Below are 18,784 nucleotides of genomic sequence, written 5' to 3' on the forward strand. Positions count from 1 at the left end.
AAAAGCACACAGAGGGTCCAGAGGGATGCAGAGTGAGCCAGGAGATGAGCAACCTGAAACAGGGACTCCTGTGGGTCTGGGTTTTGTGCAAGGGTTTTCAGGGTATTGAGAGATTAAAAAACAAAAAGCTGCAGCACAGCTGTATGGTCGTAGATAGTACCTGGAGACTATATATTGACCCCGAGATCATTTTTGAGAAGCAGAGAAAGGGAGAGAAGAAGGAAACTACGTTGAAATCATTTTGGTAATTAATGTCAGGCTGACTGAATGAGTTATTTTCAAACCCGTTAGTTACTTTTTTAATCAAGTGGAAAATGTACCATCTCTTCCAGGCCCTGTGCTGACTGCTCATGCATGTCACCTCGTTTCATTCTTATACCGACCCTTTGGAATCGTTATCCCTGTTTTGCAGGTGAGGAAACTGAGACTCAGAGACCCGAGTTAACGTGTCCAGGCCAAACAGCTGGTGGCAAACCAGGTGTTGAACACAGATGATTCTGATTTCGAAGCCAGGCTACCTCCTCGCCTCCCCTAAACCTAGAGTTAGAAGGAAAACCTGAGAGGTGCCCACGCTGGCTCACCTCCTCTGCTACCTAAAGAAGTTCAGGAGGTCAAGTCATCCCTGCTCCCTGATCGGAGGGGGGTGGGGGACAGCAACCAACACTGCGGTTCTCGGGAGCTCGCTGTCATGGGTGGTGGTGGGTGTCTGGCTGCCACGGGGACCTCAGTGTCACTTTGGCAACAGGCTGCTGACTGAGGACGCCCACGGGCACTCCTTCCTGTAGGGGTGCCTCGGTGCAGTGTGTGCCTTGCGTCTCAAATCATTTTTTGAGCTTCTAGACTCAACCCGGCACCACCATTGGGGAGGCCTCCCCCGCCTGCCAGTGACTTTGGCAAATCTGACATCTTACACACATGATCAGGGCTTCGTACCTATTTACTTACAGGCCTGATTTTCCTTATAAAAAGGAAAAGCTTGGTGTTAGAATGAAACACCGTTCACACAGCGTGTTGCAGTTTGCAGCCACAGATACAGTCATTGATGGGGGGAGTTTGCCATCATTGACACAATCATTAACAGCTGGCTCTGGAATCCCAACAGTTTGGGGAGAATTGGCTCGGCCATAGCCGAATGTATGAACTCAGCGAGTGAGGTAAGCTCTCTGAGCCTCAGCTTCTTTGCCAGTAAAGTGGGGTCATGCATGTACCCACCTCATAGGGAATTGTGAGGATTAAATGAAGTAAAGTGTGTAAAAGGGTCAGCACAGGGCCTCGGCATATCATAAAAGCTCAATAAACCAAAGGCGCTCTGAGCTCCGTGTGCTTCACCTTGTGTTCCCCTGGTAGCTTCCAAGACCCACCTTCTCTCCCCACCCCACCGCACCCCACAAGGATGGCATAGAAGAAGAAAACAAAACAAAATTTTATGCAACACTTCCACTGTGTTCAGTCTTTCAATACGTGACCTCGTAAACCTGTAGCTAGGCAGGGTCTTTCCCATTTTATTCTTTTTTTTTAAAGATTTTATTTATTTGAGAGAGAGAGAGCACAAGCAGGGGAAATGGCAGAGGGAGAAGCAGGCTCCCTGCGATGTGGGGTTCCATCCCAGGACCCTGGGATCATGACCTGAGCCGAAGTCAGACGCTTAACTGACTGAGCCACCAGGCGCCCCTTTCTCAGTTTATTCTTAGGGAAACTGCCACTCGGTGGGTCCGGTCACACGCACTGGCTCATATAGCGAGAGAGTGTGAACCCTGAGGTCAGTTATGGCACCAAAGCTGATCTTGCTTTCTGTAAACCAGGCCGTCTCCATATCACTTGAACACATAGGGTGCCAAGGAAGAGGATGGTGCTCTCCCTTCCACGTAGAGCTGACTGTCGTAGCTCGGCCTCACGGTGAACTGACCCATGTGCGCTGAAGGGCACGCATTTGTCCGTCTTCATTTTACACGTGTACTTGACGCTTCTTCGTTTCCCAAGATTTCCATCTGTGTCGTCACTATCTGGGCTGAGCCCAGTGCAAAGCGTGTCTTGTACAAGTCGGTGTCTTGTACAAGTCGGTGCTCGGTAAATATTTACTTCAGATATAAGTCAGTCTGGGACGCCTGGGTGGCTCAGTCAGGTACGCGTCTGCCTTCGCTCAGGTCATACTCTCAGGGTCCTGGGATCCAGCCCTGCGTTGGGCTCCCTGCTCAGTTAGGAGTCTGCTTCTCCCTCTCCTTCTGAAGCTTTCAGTTTTCTTCATTGTGAAAGCATCTATATCGTACTTTCCAGGGTTAAGAGAACATAATGAGATCATGCACATTGAGCCCCCCCCCCAGCTCCTGTGCTCTCTCTCACTCGCTCTCAAATAAATGAAATCTTTTTTTAAAAAGATATGTAATCCATCCTTCAGATTATGAAGAATGCTGCATCTCTTTGCTTTCTAGGAAACCTGGCTCTAGGCAGATAAGTACTTGATAAACTAACTGAGCTGAGCTGGCCCCTCTGAGCCCCTGCGAGGTGCCAGGCATGGTTGCCGGTGCTATTCATTCCCTTTCCTCCATCCTCTCCTCATTGATCTGCAATTCTTTGCCAAGCTCCGTGCTAATTGCAGGGAACAGTGGAGTGAAGAAGGTACAGTCAGCTCTTAAGGAGCTTATATTATTTGTCCTAAATCCTCCTAGTAACTTCATGGGGTAGTTTTTTGTTTATATATAGGAAGGAAATTGAGGCTCATGAGGTTAACTAATTTGCCTCGGCTTGCAGAGCCTAGTCACTTGCAAGGGGAGCAGTAGAATTAGTGTCCTTCGGGCTTCCAAGACTCTTCACTGCACCAAAAAATCTAAGAAGCAAACGGAAAGAATGCTAACAGAACGGACTAGTGCGGCATGCCTTGGGGGGAGCCATAACGTAAAAATTATAATGGCTAAGACTCCCATAGTGCTTATCGTGAGAACACACTCTGTGTTGCTCACTTGAATCTCATAGAAACTCCATGAGGTGCTGTTCCGACCACCCCCATTTTGCAGATTCAAAACAAAAAACTGAGGCTCGAGGTGGTTGCGTCCCTGACCTCAGGTCACACAGCAAGGAAATCAGACTTGAACCTGGCAGCTGAGCTCCATGGTCTGTGTGCTTAACACCTACAGTATGGTTAAAACACACAAAGGTTCTCTGTCATAGACAGGTCCTTAGGAATCATAATGGTTCCATGGTTCTAGAACAGGCACTGAGCTAAGAGCTTTCCACACCTCACACCATGAAGATGAGGTGGGCAGGTTATTATTCTCCACATTTCACACAAGGGGACACTGAGGTTTGAGACTTTGCCTAAAGTACGAAGGCCTGGCTAGTTCCCAAGCCCACGTGCTTGCTTTTCCTTCTCCTAGGTGACTCTCGGGAAATAATTCTAGAGAGAGAAAAAATATGCACCAACTTGTTCATTAAGACATTATAAAAATGGGAATATTAGCTCAAGGGAACATGAGGGCTGTAACAAAACAGGAAAAATCTGCGTAATGGAATGTTAAGGGGAAAATGAGTAGAGACTGTACGTTCATCCACTGGGGATGTACTTTATATACGTGCACATGTGGACATCGATGGGGAAGCGCCCAGAAGGTCAAGTATTCACATGGGAGAAGGGTGGGATTATAGATGAATGGGTTTCTCCTTTCAACATTTTAAAATAGAGTTCCCAGGATCGATTAACACAGGAAAGAGAAAAGCATTTTGCCTAAGAGAAGGATGTTTTGGGAATTTATCTTGAAAGCTTAGACTAGTTTAAAGTCTGTTTGGGTCCTGCCGTCGGGAGCGGCTGGCTCTTGAGGTTCCCGGGTGCGGGAAGCCCCATCCCCTCATAGAAGGAGTGAGAAGAAATGTAGAAGAGCCAAGCAAACATACAAACTAGAAGAGGCAGTGATGTCAGGAGCCAAAGAATGTCAGATGCTGTGCACAGAGAGGAGCCTTGGCCCCAGTAAGCTTTTCTCAGACTTATATGTTTTAGTAATGTTGTAATCATAGAAATAGAAACAAAGGAAAAGTCTGCCAGCACTAGGTAGTGGTGGGTATGCTCCCCCGCAAAAGTCGGGGGGAAGTGAAAATTTTACAGCCTGTTGATGCAGTTACGTGTGCGTGTGTTAACGCCGGTGTTCCCAGGGACGTTTTCAGAGCAGAGATTGCTTTTACACTGAATGTATCTTCAACAGGAGATGGCACCGAACACCTTAGCTCTAATGTTTGCTAGTCTCCGGGGACTGTTGGAGTGTCTGTGAGCTCTGACCTGGCAGCCCAGGTGCACTTCGGGGTTTCCTCCTTAATTCTCGTCTGTTGCCAGTAATGATGGCTTCATTCATCTCTGTGACTGCTTTGGGGCTTTCTGTACTGAGTTTTCCTAAAGTGAGAAAGGGCAGTAAGATTATTAAGCACCTGTTGTGTACTTGGTATTATGTTAGACACAGCTCAGTACTCGCAATGAGACCTGAAGGCCTATATAATTACGGGTATTACAGTACAAGGTCATGGTCAGGAGTACCTGCTGACTTGTTTTGAGTCGAATTGCCATTCTTTAAAGATATTCTTTCACCTGTGGATGATTTTAAGTTCTATTTTTGTTGCTTACGTGTGAACAGTGATTTTGTGTTTTTGGTTTACTGTTGTGTCTTCAGAGCCCAGAATAGTGTCTGATAGTAGTTGCTCAATAAATTGCTTTTTGAATGAAAAATTGAAGAAAAAAAATAAGTTAGTGGTTAGGTTAGATTCAGGTTCAGATCCCAGCTCGGCGGCTTACCGGCTGTGTGATTTGGGGCAAGTCATTGCTACGACGTTCATGAAGATGATGGTGCTTGCATTGGGTGGCCACGTTCCAGGAGATGACCTTAGTGTCACCTTGGACTCACCAGCATTCTGCCGTGATGAGACCCCGGCTGATGAGGAGGACTCACGAGGACATTGGCCACATGGCCCTGCGAGGAGAGTGAATAACGTTAGCCAAAAAGAAGACAGAGTTCTTAGCTTTTTTTTTTTATCCAGGACTTTCTCTCTGGGCCTCGCTTCCCTCATCCATGAAATGAGACGATAATTGCTATGTATGAAGTAATTGCAAGAAGACGTATGTGAGCAGTTTAGCACAGTGGTGCACAAGGGGGGCTCACTCAATGGTGGTTATTGTAACTACAGCAGACAGAGAAACTGAGGCTCAGAAAGGTGTAAGTACTTGGTTAAGTTCACAAACCAGTGAGACAGCGAGGCTTAGCAGTCAGGCCTTCTTGTCCTTTTCTGTACTGGATCCCCAGCCCCGGCCGATGGGAGGGGCTTCCTCCCTGCAGTCAAGAGTTCGTGGACTTGGGGCCCCGACACTTGCTAGTTTCCAGACCTGCGGGAGATGCTCCCCAGGGTACGAATAGGGAGCCAGCACAGCCAGCAGGTGAACTTGGGGAGTCCAGAGAGGCCCCTAGAAACAGAGTGAGTAGTTTGGGCGGATGGGAGAGCACCAAGTCTGAGGGAGGTGAAGGAAGAGCAGTGCTGCCTGGTGGCGGAAGGAGGGCTGGCTTGTGTTCAGTCAGCACGCCAGCCTTCCTCAGAGACTCTCGTCCATCGTCGTCATCAGAGGAGTCTCACCGTAGCCTTCTGAAGCAGAAATCCTTATTTGATTGAAGTGGAAACTGAGGCATTCCTACAGAGGGAGTTTGGGGGGGAGGGTTATTTTTCAAAGGAATGTATTAGAACTGGGAAAGACATGAAAACACGGCTCGGATCTTTTTAAAGATTTTATTTGTTTATCTATCTATTTATTTATTTTGAGAGAAGAAAGAGAGAGCATGAGCAGAGGGAGGGAGGAGGGGGGATGAATCCCAAGCAGACTCTGCAAGAGTGCAGAGCCTGACATGGGGCTCGATCTCTGGCCCCTGAGATTGTGACCTGAGCTGAAACCAAGAGTCAGACTATTCGTAACCGACTGAGCCACCCAGGTGCCCCCAACTGCTCAGATTTTTAAGGAAAAGCAGAAAAGTTAAAAAGGCAAACTGGCGAGGGTGTTTTTAAGCAAGTACTGCAAGGACAGTGAGTTGGGTTATGGATTGGGAATCTCGTCATGGTAAAGGGTTAAACTGAAGGAGGAAGCGAATCGTGTCCCGTCTTTGCAGAGAGACAGGCCCAGGCCATAGGGTGTTGAGCAGATAGTAAGTGGGCTGATGTTTCAGTGCACGTGGCCCCTGTGTGCAATGAGCACCCATCAGCTATAAGGACAAAGATGACCCAGTGGGCACGTCCTGAGGCCCGGGGTGTGGGGGTAACGGCACACCAAGCCAGTCACAGTCCTGTTTGTCCTGGCCACACATCTGTGTAACGCGGACCTTCCCTGTCCGCACTGCTGTGACTGAACGAGGTAACCCCAGGAGCATAGCACTGCTTCTCCAAGAGGCAGCTACGATGCTGATGTTGGCAAGGATGGTGGGAGGCCACATGCCAGGACGTGTCATACTGTCACCTCACACTCACCTCCTCACGCTGTGATTGAGACCCCAGCAGGTGAGGAAGAGATGTGGGGACATGGGGACACCAGGACGCATGTCCTGAACCAGCTAGAGTAGTGGATAGAGTCAGGTGGAAAGAGGGCAAAGTTCTTACCTTTTCTCATGTCACTTCTCTGTTCTGAGCTGCTCAGAATTAATTAGACCCTTGCAGCGGCCTCCTACCCAGGGGGACCATTACGTCCTGCTTTGCCTGGGACAGTCCTAGCTTACACATGTGGTCCTGGCAAAATTATTAATAATGCGGCTTTTCAGACTACAAAGTTTGGATGAGAATCACGTGGTCTCCTGCTTCCCTTTCTCTCCCCTCTGAGACTGTGTTCAGCAGCACCAGATGGAGCTGCCCACAGTACGGTTTCTGGTTTTGTTTTTTAAAGATTTATTTATTTATGTTAAGAGGCAGAGAGGGAGAGAGAGTGTGCACACATGTGCGGTGGGGGAGGGGCAGAGGGAGAGAATCTCAAGCAGACTCCCCTCTGAGCAGAGCCCAACCCCACTTGGGCCTCGAGTCGAAACCAAGAGTCAGAAACTCAACCAACTGAGCCACCCAGGCGCCCCTAGAATGGTTTTGCTTATGTCACACTCTACTCAACAACTCTTAGAGGTTCCCCACCACCTGTTGAATAAAATCCAGGCTCCTTAACTTAGTCCTAGGTACAGAGGCAGGGTTTTTATGTGCACACGCACCATAGCATCTTCCAGAGTGCTCGTCAAACAGAACAGTGTCATCAAACACAGGCTGAATGACTCCCTGAATGTATGTGGGCCTTCGCACTCGGGCTGCTTGTCAGTGCCTTGAATGCATCATCTTCGGCCAGTTTTAAGGACCTTTGCACATGATGTTCCTTCCGCCGGGAACACTCCTCCCTCCCTGTTTACCTGGGTGGCTACATGAGGCCTGCAGAGTCTTCAGCTGTCCGCTTAATGCCACCTCCTCCGAGAAGCTTCCCTGACTCACACATTAGATCAGACTCCCTTTTTCCCTCTTCCTCGGCTCTCTCGGGAATCCCATCTCTATTATCTAACAGCTGACTCTCGCGCTAAAGTCTAAGCTTCACTGAAGACAGAAACGGCGTCTGCCTGCTTTCCTGCTCTGCCCCTACGGTGTAGCGCAGTGCCTGGCCCGTGATGCCCCACGGATGCCTCATCAGCAGGTGGTGGGATGAATGAATGTATAGCCCCTCGTAGGCTACGCTTTCTGAGCCAGTGCAGTTCACGTCACCTATTTCAGGCCCTCCAGCAGCTTCTTAGCACCTTTGGAATAAGCGTGGGCTTCTTCCCTACACGCGTTCGGCTCTTCCTACCTCTGACTTCGTTTCCTGCTGCTCTCGCCTGCCCTCCCTCTCCCCGCCACACTGGTTTTCCAGCCCACTCCCTCCTCAGGTCTGTGCCCTTGCTCCGACATCACCTCCTCCAGCAGGCCCTCAGTGTCCTGCTACCTCAGGCAGCACCCTGTCTCTCTTTACCCCATTCCGTGGCCTCCTTTTCTTCCTAACACTCCTTGCGCTCTGAAGTCATCTTGCATATTTGTTTCTGTCCATCTCCACCACAGAATCCAAGCTCCCTGAGAACAGGGACCTTGTCTGCGGTGTCCATCATGAGAACCTCAGTGCCTGGCAAACAGTTGGCACTAAAGCAATGTTTGGTGAGCCAGGGAAGGAATACAAGCAGGGGCAGGGTGAGGTGGCCCCCTGGAGGCAGGGCAGGGGCCCCTTCCTGGAACCCAGCGGCCCCTGGGGCAGGGCCTGTGGTGTTGCCATGGCAACCCACTGACCTGTGCCCCCCTCCCCCAGAGAGGCCACAGCTGCCTGCCTCCTGGGCTCAGACTTTCTACGTGTTCCTGTGTGTCACCACGGAGGGGAGCCCAGGGCAGAGGGAGACTCGGGCCGAGAGAGAGAATGATGAAGCGGAGGTCACGCCCTGGTGCCAGGGGAGACAGGAGCAGGCCTTGTTGGCATGGTTCCACTGGTAATGGCCGCGCCTGGGGGGAGGGGAGACGGGGGGCGGGGGGCACTCTGGCACCTCCAGGACCTGGGGTCTGGTCTTCCCTTGGCAGCTGGGAGTGTGACGTGTCAACTTTTTGATGTATCATTTCTAAAGCTGTGAGTTCCTAAAATAGGCCCCAGCACAGGGCCCTGAAAGACTGTTGATACGAAGAGTATGAATAACGCCTTCGATTAAAACCTGGTGACACTTTGTAAGTCAGGCAGCTTTCTCTTCAGGTGTTGCATAAGTCAAGAACTCCCTGTTCTCATCCAGTTCCTCAGAAACAAAGCTCGTCGTGTCACTCCCCCACTGCTTAAAAATGACGGCTGGCTCCCAGCTGCCTGTAGGCTTCTGGGCCTGGTGGGTGAGGCCTTGGCAATCTGCTCCTCCTAGACCCTCCCACCTGTCCCCTGCCTCTCCTCCCGTCCCCGATCAGTGGGCTCATCCCCTTTCCCAGAACCCACTTTGTACTTTTGTCCGTGCCGTGGCCCTCCTGGCCAGTTCCATCTGGCAGGCGCCAAATCGTTTAAGGACTGGGTGAAATGCTACCTCCTATATGAAGGCTGACATGGAAGCTCGCTTCTCTGTGCTTCCGTGGCACGTTATCATAGTTGCAGACTACTCCCGGTTCCCTGCTGGCTCCTTGGGGCCACGTGCCCCAGTGAGAGCACACCAACCTTAGAGGCAGGCTGACCTGACCCAGCTGGGCCACCAGCTAGCTGGCTGCCTTTACCTAGCGTCTCTGATCCCCAGGGCTTCCTCCCGAATCAAATCGTTCAAGTCTCTGTTTCAGGGTTGCCGTGAGGAGTAGAGGGGAGGCATGTGGAGCAGGGGGGCTGGTGTGGGGGAGAAAGCTCAGTAAATGCTGGACATGGCCTTTACTGTCTGTCCTCATCACTGGGCTGTGAGCTCCTGGTGGACAGAAACCATGCTTTCCTCATTTTACCGTGGCCCACAAAGCCAAGCCTGCTAAGTGCTTCACCTGTATTATTTCATTTAATCTTCGGAGAGCCTGGAAAGTAGGGCTTTTGGAAAGTTCAGGAGTCAGCCCGATGTCACATAGCTAGTAAGTGGCAGGGCTGGAATTTGAAATCCAGTTGTTCTAACTCTGAACCCCACATTCTTCCTGGCCTGCCTCTGTCTTCTCTTTCATCTTGTACTGTCTCCCCCTTGGTCACTCCATCAGCCATGGGGTCTTCTTGCCACTCCTTCATCCATGATCACCGGCCACCCATGATCCCACCTCAAGGCCTTGGCCTCTGCAGTCCCCTCTCTGTGGACCTTTGAAAGCCTTACGCCTTCTCTCCACTCGTCTCTGCTCAGATGCTGCTGCTTCTCAGAGGCCTTCCTGGGAGAGGATCCCTTGTTCCTCCTCCTGTTCTCTCATCCTACTTTACTTCCTCACAACCTACCACCATGCCAAGAGCCTGACACCGTGCCAGGCTCCTGGGGACAAAGCATGGCAAAGATGGACAACGTTGTCAGAACTTATATTTTTAAGGTGGGGAATATAAATAATAAAACAAGAATAAATAAACAAGATATTCTCTGGTCCTGAGACCCTGCTCCACCAGAGATATCTTGCTGTAACGTATTGGCATCTCTTCTGTTGCAACTTTACACTGAAGGCACTTGATAATGATTTGCAAAATGAATGAATGGATGGATGGCTAGCCTAAGATAGACTCACCAGCCTGTGCCCAGTATGACATGGCAAGCAGAGTAAACATAGGCTTTGGAGACGGAAGGTCTGGGTTTGAATTCTGTCTTTAATCCCTCTGGCTGTGTGACCTTGGCCCAGCCACTGCCACGGTCTGGACCCCAGTTTCCTTATGTTTAATGTGGGATGAATTTCTGTCTCATGAAGTCAGATCAGGTTCTAGGGTCAGTGTGCCCTGTGAGCATCAAGGATTTCCTGGCTTTGGACCACCGTCTTGGTCGGGTCCTCCCGCCAGACCAATACATGTTCCTGAAGCAACTCTGGGCCTTGGACATGCCGTGTCCCGGACGCGGTTATTTCCTGGTTTTTCTTTGCTGCTGCAAAGGGAACCAGCCCTTCTAGAAAAACTCACTCTAAAGTGGGGAGGGATGAAGATCTGCCTCTGAGGAGTGCGGGTTAAACTCTTTGGGAAGTGAAAATCCACAAGGCACGATTGGCGTCCTCCTTCCTGCCTATGATCCCAGATGAGTCAGGGGAAGTGATGCTTTGCAGCCAGGAGCCGAACTCACAGCTGTCAGTACATCCTGCTGGGCACTTAGAGCAAGCTTGGTTCTTACTAAAAGATCAGAGGATTTATTTTTACGGATCAGGAATGACGCAGTGGGGAGCAGGGAGTTAGCCAAGCGTGAGGTGAGGCGAGCTCTCCTCCTCCCATGTCCCAGGTCAGGGTGCGGACACGGCAGCACTGACCACAGCCTGCCTTGTATTAGAACTTCTGCTGCAAGCCTCAGTTTTCATGTCTATTAGTAGACATGCATTAAAACAAACCATGTACTATTATTCTGAGATCCCTGTAACATAAGCCACATATGTGAAAATATCTTGCGTAGTACCTGGCATGGAGTAGGAACTTAATGTTATTTTTTTTTAAAGTAATGCATTCAACACCACATATTTATTGTGCCCCATCTACGGAGACAAGCACAGGGCTACTGAGTACAAGGTGGACGGAAAGGACAGTCTTCCCGCACTCGTGAGTTTGGGGAATAGCATCTGCCTGGCTTTGTAGATGACAGCTGCTGGGCAGAAGCCAGTCTTCTTCGTGTCTGTGTCACTCACAGCTTTTATTATAGCTTCTTCTATCCAGAAGGCACAACACAGACGCTGGTTGAATTTTGCTTGCTTTATCTGGAAAATCACCTTCGATGTGTTGTACCATTTCATGCCTTACGTGGTAAAAAAGAAAAGATTAGGAAATTCTATAGACATGCGGATCTACTTATATGCTGTGCATTCTTTGACATCATGTGTGTCAATGATGTAACATTTCTTGGGACCATACTATAGGAACAACTTCGTACCGGGTGCTAGTGAGAGTCGAAAGAGAGAATAATACGGACTTCATTCTTAAGATATTTAGGATCTAAACAGAAGGGCCTGCTATGTATAACAAAGGCCAGCAAAGAAACACATGAATGAACGTAGCAAAAATTGTACTATGTACGTAGACTTTTAGCGAAAGTTCGAATGCCAGGCAGACCGCGATCAGTGTTGCCGTGTTGGCACCGTGTGCTGGAGACTGTATGGGACACAGGAGGAGAGCTCAGCCCACCCTTGGAGAGAGCAGTGGTTCTGATCTAAGTCTGAATGGCAGTCCTGCCTCTTACTAGCTGGGTGACTTTGGACAAGTCACCTAATCTTACTGAACCTTAATTTTCTTGATAACACCTATCTCAAGCTTGTTAGGAGGATTAAGTACGCTGGTGTATGTAATGTGTTTGCATAATGCTTGGCCCATAAAGACCCAATGGACAGTGACCTTTATTATTATTATTAAATCACATAATCTACAAGTAAATAAGTTAGGTGAACACAGCGCTTTATCAAAAATTCAACGTACCTGTCATTCTGGCTGACTAATTCTTGATCTTTGCAAGACCAAAATTCATTGTTAATAGTTTTCAAGTAAACGAAGTTTCCTGCAGTGACCTCAGTAGAGGCCTTGCACGCATTTGGAGCAACCTGACTTAGGAGGCATGGGTTGCCGATGCTGCTGTTGAGAGCCCCACTAGGAAAGAGGACAAAGGTCAAGAGCACCTGTGGATGCAAGGCCCGTGGCTTGTTTCGATCTCTCAGTGACATCTATGCAGTCTGGAATGTAAGACTTTGAATGCTCTGAGAACTCCAGATGTCCAGAACAGCAGATGGTTCTGCCGTATTTGGCACTGCTCAGACCGTGGTCTGGACCCTCCAGAGAGCATCCTGGAGCCACAGGCACAATTGGACCTTGATTAACTAGAAGACAGCCAGATGTGGGTGAACTGGATGGCAAAGAAGTGGGAACAACTCCCTCCAAGCAGGAGCTGGAAAAAGTGGGGTACTTTGACCAGAAAAATGGAGCCGTGCTGGCTGTCTTCTGATCTCTGCCATGTGCACGAGAGACCACCCTGGAAGAAGAGCAGCAGAGTGGCTACAGGCATAGACCACGGCATCAGAGAGACCCGAGTGGGTCCCGTGGGTGGAGGGAAGTGTTCCTCGGTGAGATTTCTTCTTTCTTTCCTGGCACTTCCAGCCCCCTCTCTCTTCTCATCACCCCGCTCTCATCTCTCTCTAGAGTTGGGCAACATGGGGCAGGGAGAGGCACAGCCATCTGGAAAGTTCTTCCTTGACTTGAGCTCTTGTGGGCTGGTGTCGCACTCTCTCGGCCTTGGGTGTTCAGAGCCATCGCCCCTGCGGAATGTTTGCATGAGTTCTTCAGGGAGTGCCCCACCAATCACTGGGGATTCTCACCTGCAGGAATTGGCCCTTTTTGAGGACTCCAAAGTTAACAGGCCTGATCTTGGCGCAGGCAAATGGGTGAGAGGGAGAGTGTTTCTCTTAGTTCCCTGTGTCCGCTGAAAAGGGTGTGTGTGTGTGTGTGTGTGTGTGTGTATGCGTGTGTGTGTGTGTGCATGCGTGTGTTCACATGCATGTGAGGGTCGCTAGATGTGCATACCTAGCTGGGAAGACCAGGGCTGGCCCAGAGCGGTTGCCTTCGCTGCTGTGCGCTGGTGGAGGAAGGGGCTGCAGATTTCAGTAGCTGCCCTCCCAGACCAGCCACGCCCGTGGCCAAGGAAAATGGGCCAGAACTCGAGGGGATTAGAAGATCGGAGTGGAGATGTTCTGGAGAGTCCTGAAAAGAGTTCTGGAGATCTGTATCCTGACGCATCTTTAGAAGTGATGTGATGACAAACACCCGCCTTGTGCCATCACACCTCTGAAAAACCTCGTAAGCCATTTGTTTCCACGTTGCTCAGTTGGCGTCTGGAAGGGGTGGTGTTTTAAGGTTTTGAATTTCTCTGCCGCTCAGTGTTTCCTCAGAAACACGAGCTTTCCATTTCCTTTTAATAAGCTGGCTCTGGTTCCTCCCCCTGGATATTTCCACCTACTTATTTACAATTTAGGGAGCAGCTTTTAAAAGAGCAGTTTGTTGGGACATAAAATATAAAATAAAAACCCAACATCTCTCCCTGCTGTTTGCGTTTGCTGTGCCCCCACCCCCACCCCAGCCCATAGCTCCCGTGCCAGCATGCCTCCCTTCTAGAATATGTCACCTAAGGTGTTAACTAATGATCTGGTCCTGGGCTCTTTGAATTACGAGGAGTCACATGACCTAATCTAAGCTTCAGTTGCTTTCTAGGAAGAAAAATGGAGATTTAAATCTTTACTTCTGGGAGTTGTCAGAATTCAGTGAGATAACACATGTAAAGGCCTGGCAGATCAGAATAGGTGCTCAGGAAATGCCAGCTCCTATGTGATAAAGACAGCAACGGGGGACACCTCTGTGCGGAAGCACAAAGCCATAGGTGTCGTCAGCCCTGCTGTAACACCGCGTAGGCATTCCTAAAAATCACTACGTTCTGCAAAACAGCACGATAAAAACCAGTTTACTAGAAAAATAAATGAGGGACGTAACACTCAAAAGCTCTTTCAGTGACACGTTAAAAAAATAGGAATCAAATAAAAATGACAGCACAGTTTTGTACACGTTAATTAAATGTTTAAGAGGTGCGGAAATACAATTAAGTCGGGCACTTCACCTTGGGAAAGACCTGAAGTTCGCTTTTGGAAGTGGGCGTCAGAAAGGCTGCCGCTTGGGAGTTACGGTGAAGTGGTAGGACGTGCGTTATCCGGGCAGGGGTGGCTCATAACACGCGAGGTGAACTCAAGTAGCCGGTAGATGTCTGGGGCGTGAGCATGTGTGAATTTTGCATATTCCTATGGGGTTTGGTTCAGGTATGTGTGCTTTTCTGCATTCGCCTGATGTTTCTTAGGGAGGAGATTGAGCGTAAGCAAGCGCAAAGTTTGCTCTCTGCTCAGATCATTCCCTAATGTATTACTTGCCCAGGAACACACGCTTATTTTCAAAACAAGCATTATAGGAGGACTGACTATAGTGGGTGTTGTTGAATGAATGAAGGAAGGAAGGAGTCGTAGCTGGTCTACCCAATGGAATAAACATCATGCTACATTGTGGAAAGTACTTTTGTAGACTTTGGAATTAGATTTTAAAAACAGAGTCTTTTGTATTTTAAAAGTACGACATAGCTATTGTATAGCTTTTATTATCTCCTCACACAGTGGCTTTGGGCCTGTGCTTGGAAGTGCCCCTTTCGGGGGTCACCGGGCAAAGGGAAGGGAGCCTCTGAGTTCCCTGTGCTCCTCCTCCGATTCATCCAGAACCCTCAGGGTTATGTCTGCTTTCCTTTTTGTTTTTGTTTGAATAAAGGGTTCTGCTGCTAATTTATCAGTTGGTAAACCACCACCAGTGGTTTAGTTGACCAAACTTCATTTTACAAATGACTTCCCAGGAACGTCTTTTTGATGCAAAGAAAGATAATCCACAGTTGGTACTACGGGGCTGTGAATACTCCGGAAGTAGTAGAATCTGACCAAGAAATACTCAAGGGGGCTTCAGTCACCATTTTGTCTCCTCAGCAATGGTGCCTGGCGGGGCTTCTTGGAAAGCCCAGTTCCAGCCGGGGCAGGTCTCAGATGAAAACCAGTGGGCAGTTGAGTCGAATGTGTTTATGATGTTCATGTCTCTTCACAAACACCAATAGCAATTCTGCAATTCTGTGATTTTCTTTCCTCTTTCTCTCTTTCTTTCTGTTTTTTTTGTTTTTGTTTTTGTTTTTGTTTTTTTTTAGAGAGCTGGATTGAAAGATGTCTCAATGAAAGTGAGAACAAACGTTATTCCAGCCACACATCTCTGGGGAATGTTTCTAATGATGAAAGTAAGTGCTCGAAATTCATTCTTTCACCATGTCCTAGACACGTCCAGTGTCCTCGTGGGTGGGATGGTGCTTCTCGAATGCTAGGCTGGGGCAAGTCACCTGGAGCGAGAGACTCTGAAGCCATTTAGGGACCACGCCAGGCCCTCTCTGGAATATTCTGCAATGGGGAGTGCAGTGCAGTCCAGTAAACACGGGAACGGCGCCACAGCAAGCACTTGCTGTTTGCACGTTCATGTTGTCTGAGTCCCTAAAGACCCCATTACAGTGATGCTCCAGTTGGGCAAATGCGGACCTGAGTGGGAAAGGCCGTTCTCTGTGTCCCCGTAGATGTTGGATTAAATTAGTGTGTCATGGGATTGTCGTTTCAGAGTCTGGAATGTCCTTGCTCTTTGAAAGTAAAGATTTCTCCTAGATCTTGGACTAGAGAATTGGGAGTTAATGGGAAGGTATAAATTGCTGTGTTTGCACCTTCCCCTGGGTTATGTCAGATTGGGTCTTCTGGGCACCTCATATTAAGAAAGAAGACTGATGGGGACTTGTGTTTGCCCCCGAACCACTGAAAAAGGGGGCAGCTCATTGTAAATGTGATTGCCAGCGGGGACAGAGTGTCTTTCCCCCTTGGCTGGTAAAGAGCATTTCCTTAGTGCAGTTTGCTCAGAGCATGGGCCAGGGACCACCTGCTCCATAATCCCCAACAGCATTTGCTGCACACGCGGAACAGCTTTCTTCCAGAGTTCCTTCCGGCGTTGTTGTTCTGTCATCACGATTTTGCATCATTTTATAAAATTGAGATAAATTGAATATCAAGTTCATAAATCTTATGTGACTGGTCTGATGAATGCCTTTTGTTTTCTCAGTTTGTATCTACCTGTGTAACCCCCACCCAGAAAAGAGATGGAACATTTCTAGCCCCCTGGGTGGTTCCTTCATGTCTCAGAATCCCTGTTAATAACTACCCTCCTGGATTTTATCACTATCATTTGGTTTTGCCTGTTTCTGAAACATTATATAAATGGACTTATAGAGTCTGTATTCTTTTGTATATAGCACTTTTCACTCAACGTAATGTCTGCCAGATGCAGCCTCGCTGTCGTACGTAGCAGTGCTTCTTCATGGCTGTATAGTATTCCATTGTGAGCATATGCCACAGTTTACATGTCCGTTTAAATGTTGATGTTATTTAAGTTGTCTCAAGTTTTTATTTCTTAAGCATGTCTGAGCATACTTTGTCTTATTGCACTAAAATATATATACCATAAAATTGACTATTTTAATCATTTTAAGTATACAATTTGGTGGCATTAAGTACATTCACTTTGTTGTACAACCATCACCACCGTCCACCTCCAAATCTTTTTTCATTTTCCCAGACTTAAACTCTAGCAATAATTCCCCATTCCCACCTCCCCTGTCCCATCTCCCAGTGCCTGGCTACTACTATCTACTTCTGTCTCTATGAATTTGACTGTATAAATAGAATCACATACTATTTGTTTTTACGTAATTGGCTTATATCCCCTAGCATAGTATCTTCAGGGTCCATCTGTGTTGTAGCACGTATCAGGAACTTCCTTCCTTTTAAAGGCTGGATGGCATTCCGTTTTATGTGTATACCCCATTTGGTTTATCCATTCATCCTTTGATAGACATTTGGGTTGTTTGCACCTTTTGGCTCTTGTGAATACTTGTGAATACTGCTATGAATACGGGTGTACGCATATGTGTTCAAGTTCCTGCTTTCAGTTCTTTTCAGTATATACCCAGGAGTGCAGTTGCTGGAGCGTATGGTAATTCTACTTGTAGTATTTTGAGGAATCACCCTACCATTTTCCATAGCAGCTGTACCATTTTACGTTCCCACCAGCAATGAAGTGGCTAGTTCCTGTCGTAGCTAGTAGTAGTTCCAGTAGCTCCACATTCTTGCCAATCCTTGTCATTTTCTGTGTGTTTTTAAAAATAACAACCATCCTAATGCATGTAAAGTGGCATCTCGTGGTTTTCGTTTGTACTTTCCTAGTGGTTAGTGATGTTGAGCATCTTTTCACGTGCTTACTCATTCATATATCTTCTTTGGAGAAATGTCTGTTTAAGTCTTTTTATCCATTTTTAAATTGAATTGTTTATTTTTTGTTGTTATTGGATTGCCTGAGTTCTTTATATATTTTGCATATAAACCCCTTATCAGATATATGATTTGCAAATATTTTCTTCCATTCCATGGGTTGCCTTTTACTCTGCTGGTTGTGTCCATTGACACACAGAAGTTCTTAATTTTGATGTAACGCAGTGTATCTGTTTTTCTTTGGTTGCCTGTGCTTTTGGTGTCATATCCAAGAAATCATTGCCAAATCCAACACCAGGAAGTTTTTCCTCTATGACAGTTTTATAGTTTTATCTCCTATGTTTAGGTCTTTGATCTATTTTGAGTTAATTTGTGTATACAACATAGGGTAGGGGTCCAAATTCATTATTTTGCATGTGGATATCCAGTCTTCCCAGCACCATTTGTTGAAAAGACTGTACTTTCTTCATTGAATGGTCTCAACACCCTTGTTTAAAATCAGTTAACCATATGTGTGAGGCTCTACTCCTGGTCTCTCTATTCTCTTCTGTTGGTCTGTCTGTCTTTCCTTATGCCAGCACCACACTATTTTGATTACAGTAGTTTTGTACTAGGGTGTGTGTGTGTGTGTGTGTGTGTGTGTGTGTGTGATCTTCTGTGTGTGTGTGTGTGTGTGTGTGTGTGTGTGATCTTCTGACTAAGCCTTCCAGGACTATGTTAAATAGAAGTGGCAGAAGTGAGCATCCCTGTCTTGTTTCCAATCTTAGAGGAAAACCTTTCAGTCTTCCACCATTGAGTATGATGTTAACTGTGAGTTGTTTGTATGGGCTTTTAGTGTGTTAAGATAGTTTTCTTCTATTCCTATTTTGTTGAGTGTTTTTATCATGAAAGGGTGTTAAATTTTGCCAAATGCTTTTTTGGTACCCATTGAGATGATCACGTGGCCATTCTGTTCGTATAGTGTACTACACTGATTGATTTTCCTATGTTGAACCATCCTTGCATTTGGGGAATAAAAACTGCACCTGGTCATGGCGTACGGTCCTTTAACACGTTGTTGAGTTCTGTTTGCTAGATTTTGTTGAGGACTTTTGCATTAATATTCATGAGGGCTATGGATCTGGAACTTTCTTTTCTTGTATTGTCTTTGTCTGAACTTGGTATCAGGGTAATGCTGGCTTCATAGAATGAGTTGGGAAGTGTTCCCTTCTCTTCTGTTTTTTGGAAGAGTTTGAGATGGGTTGGTGAACATTCTTGTAGATACTGTTTCTGTGATCTGCCTGCTCAT

At 47.5% G+C, this 18,784-nt stretch overlaps 1 protein-coding gene across 1 annotated transcript in view; it reads left to right on the forward strand.

The window, feature by feature from the left end:
• Positions 1-8,410: 8,410 nt before the first annotated feature.
• RFX4 (regulatory factor X4) overlaps positions 8,411-18,784 on the forward strand; it is a 134,682-nt gene continuing 124,308 nt past the window's right edge. Inside the window, exons 1-2 of the mRNA XM_008705653.1 lie at positions 8,411-8,480; positions 15,348-15,434. Coding sequence (XP_008703875.1) covers positions 8,411-8,480; positions 15,348-15,434 — 157 coding nt within the window. The remainder of the gene's footprint in view (positions 8,481-15,347; positions 15,435-18,784) is intronic.

Source organism: Ursus maritimus, unplaced genomic scaffold, assembly GCF_017311325.1.
Source record: "Ursus maritimus isolate PB19 unplaced genomic scaffold, ASM1731132v1 scaffold_21, whole genome shotgun sequence".
In the NCBI taxonomy this organism is placed as follows: Eukaryota; Metazoa; Chordata; class Mammalia; order Carnivora; family Ursidae; genus Ursus; species Ursus maritimus.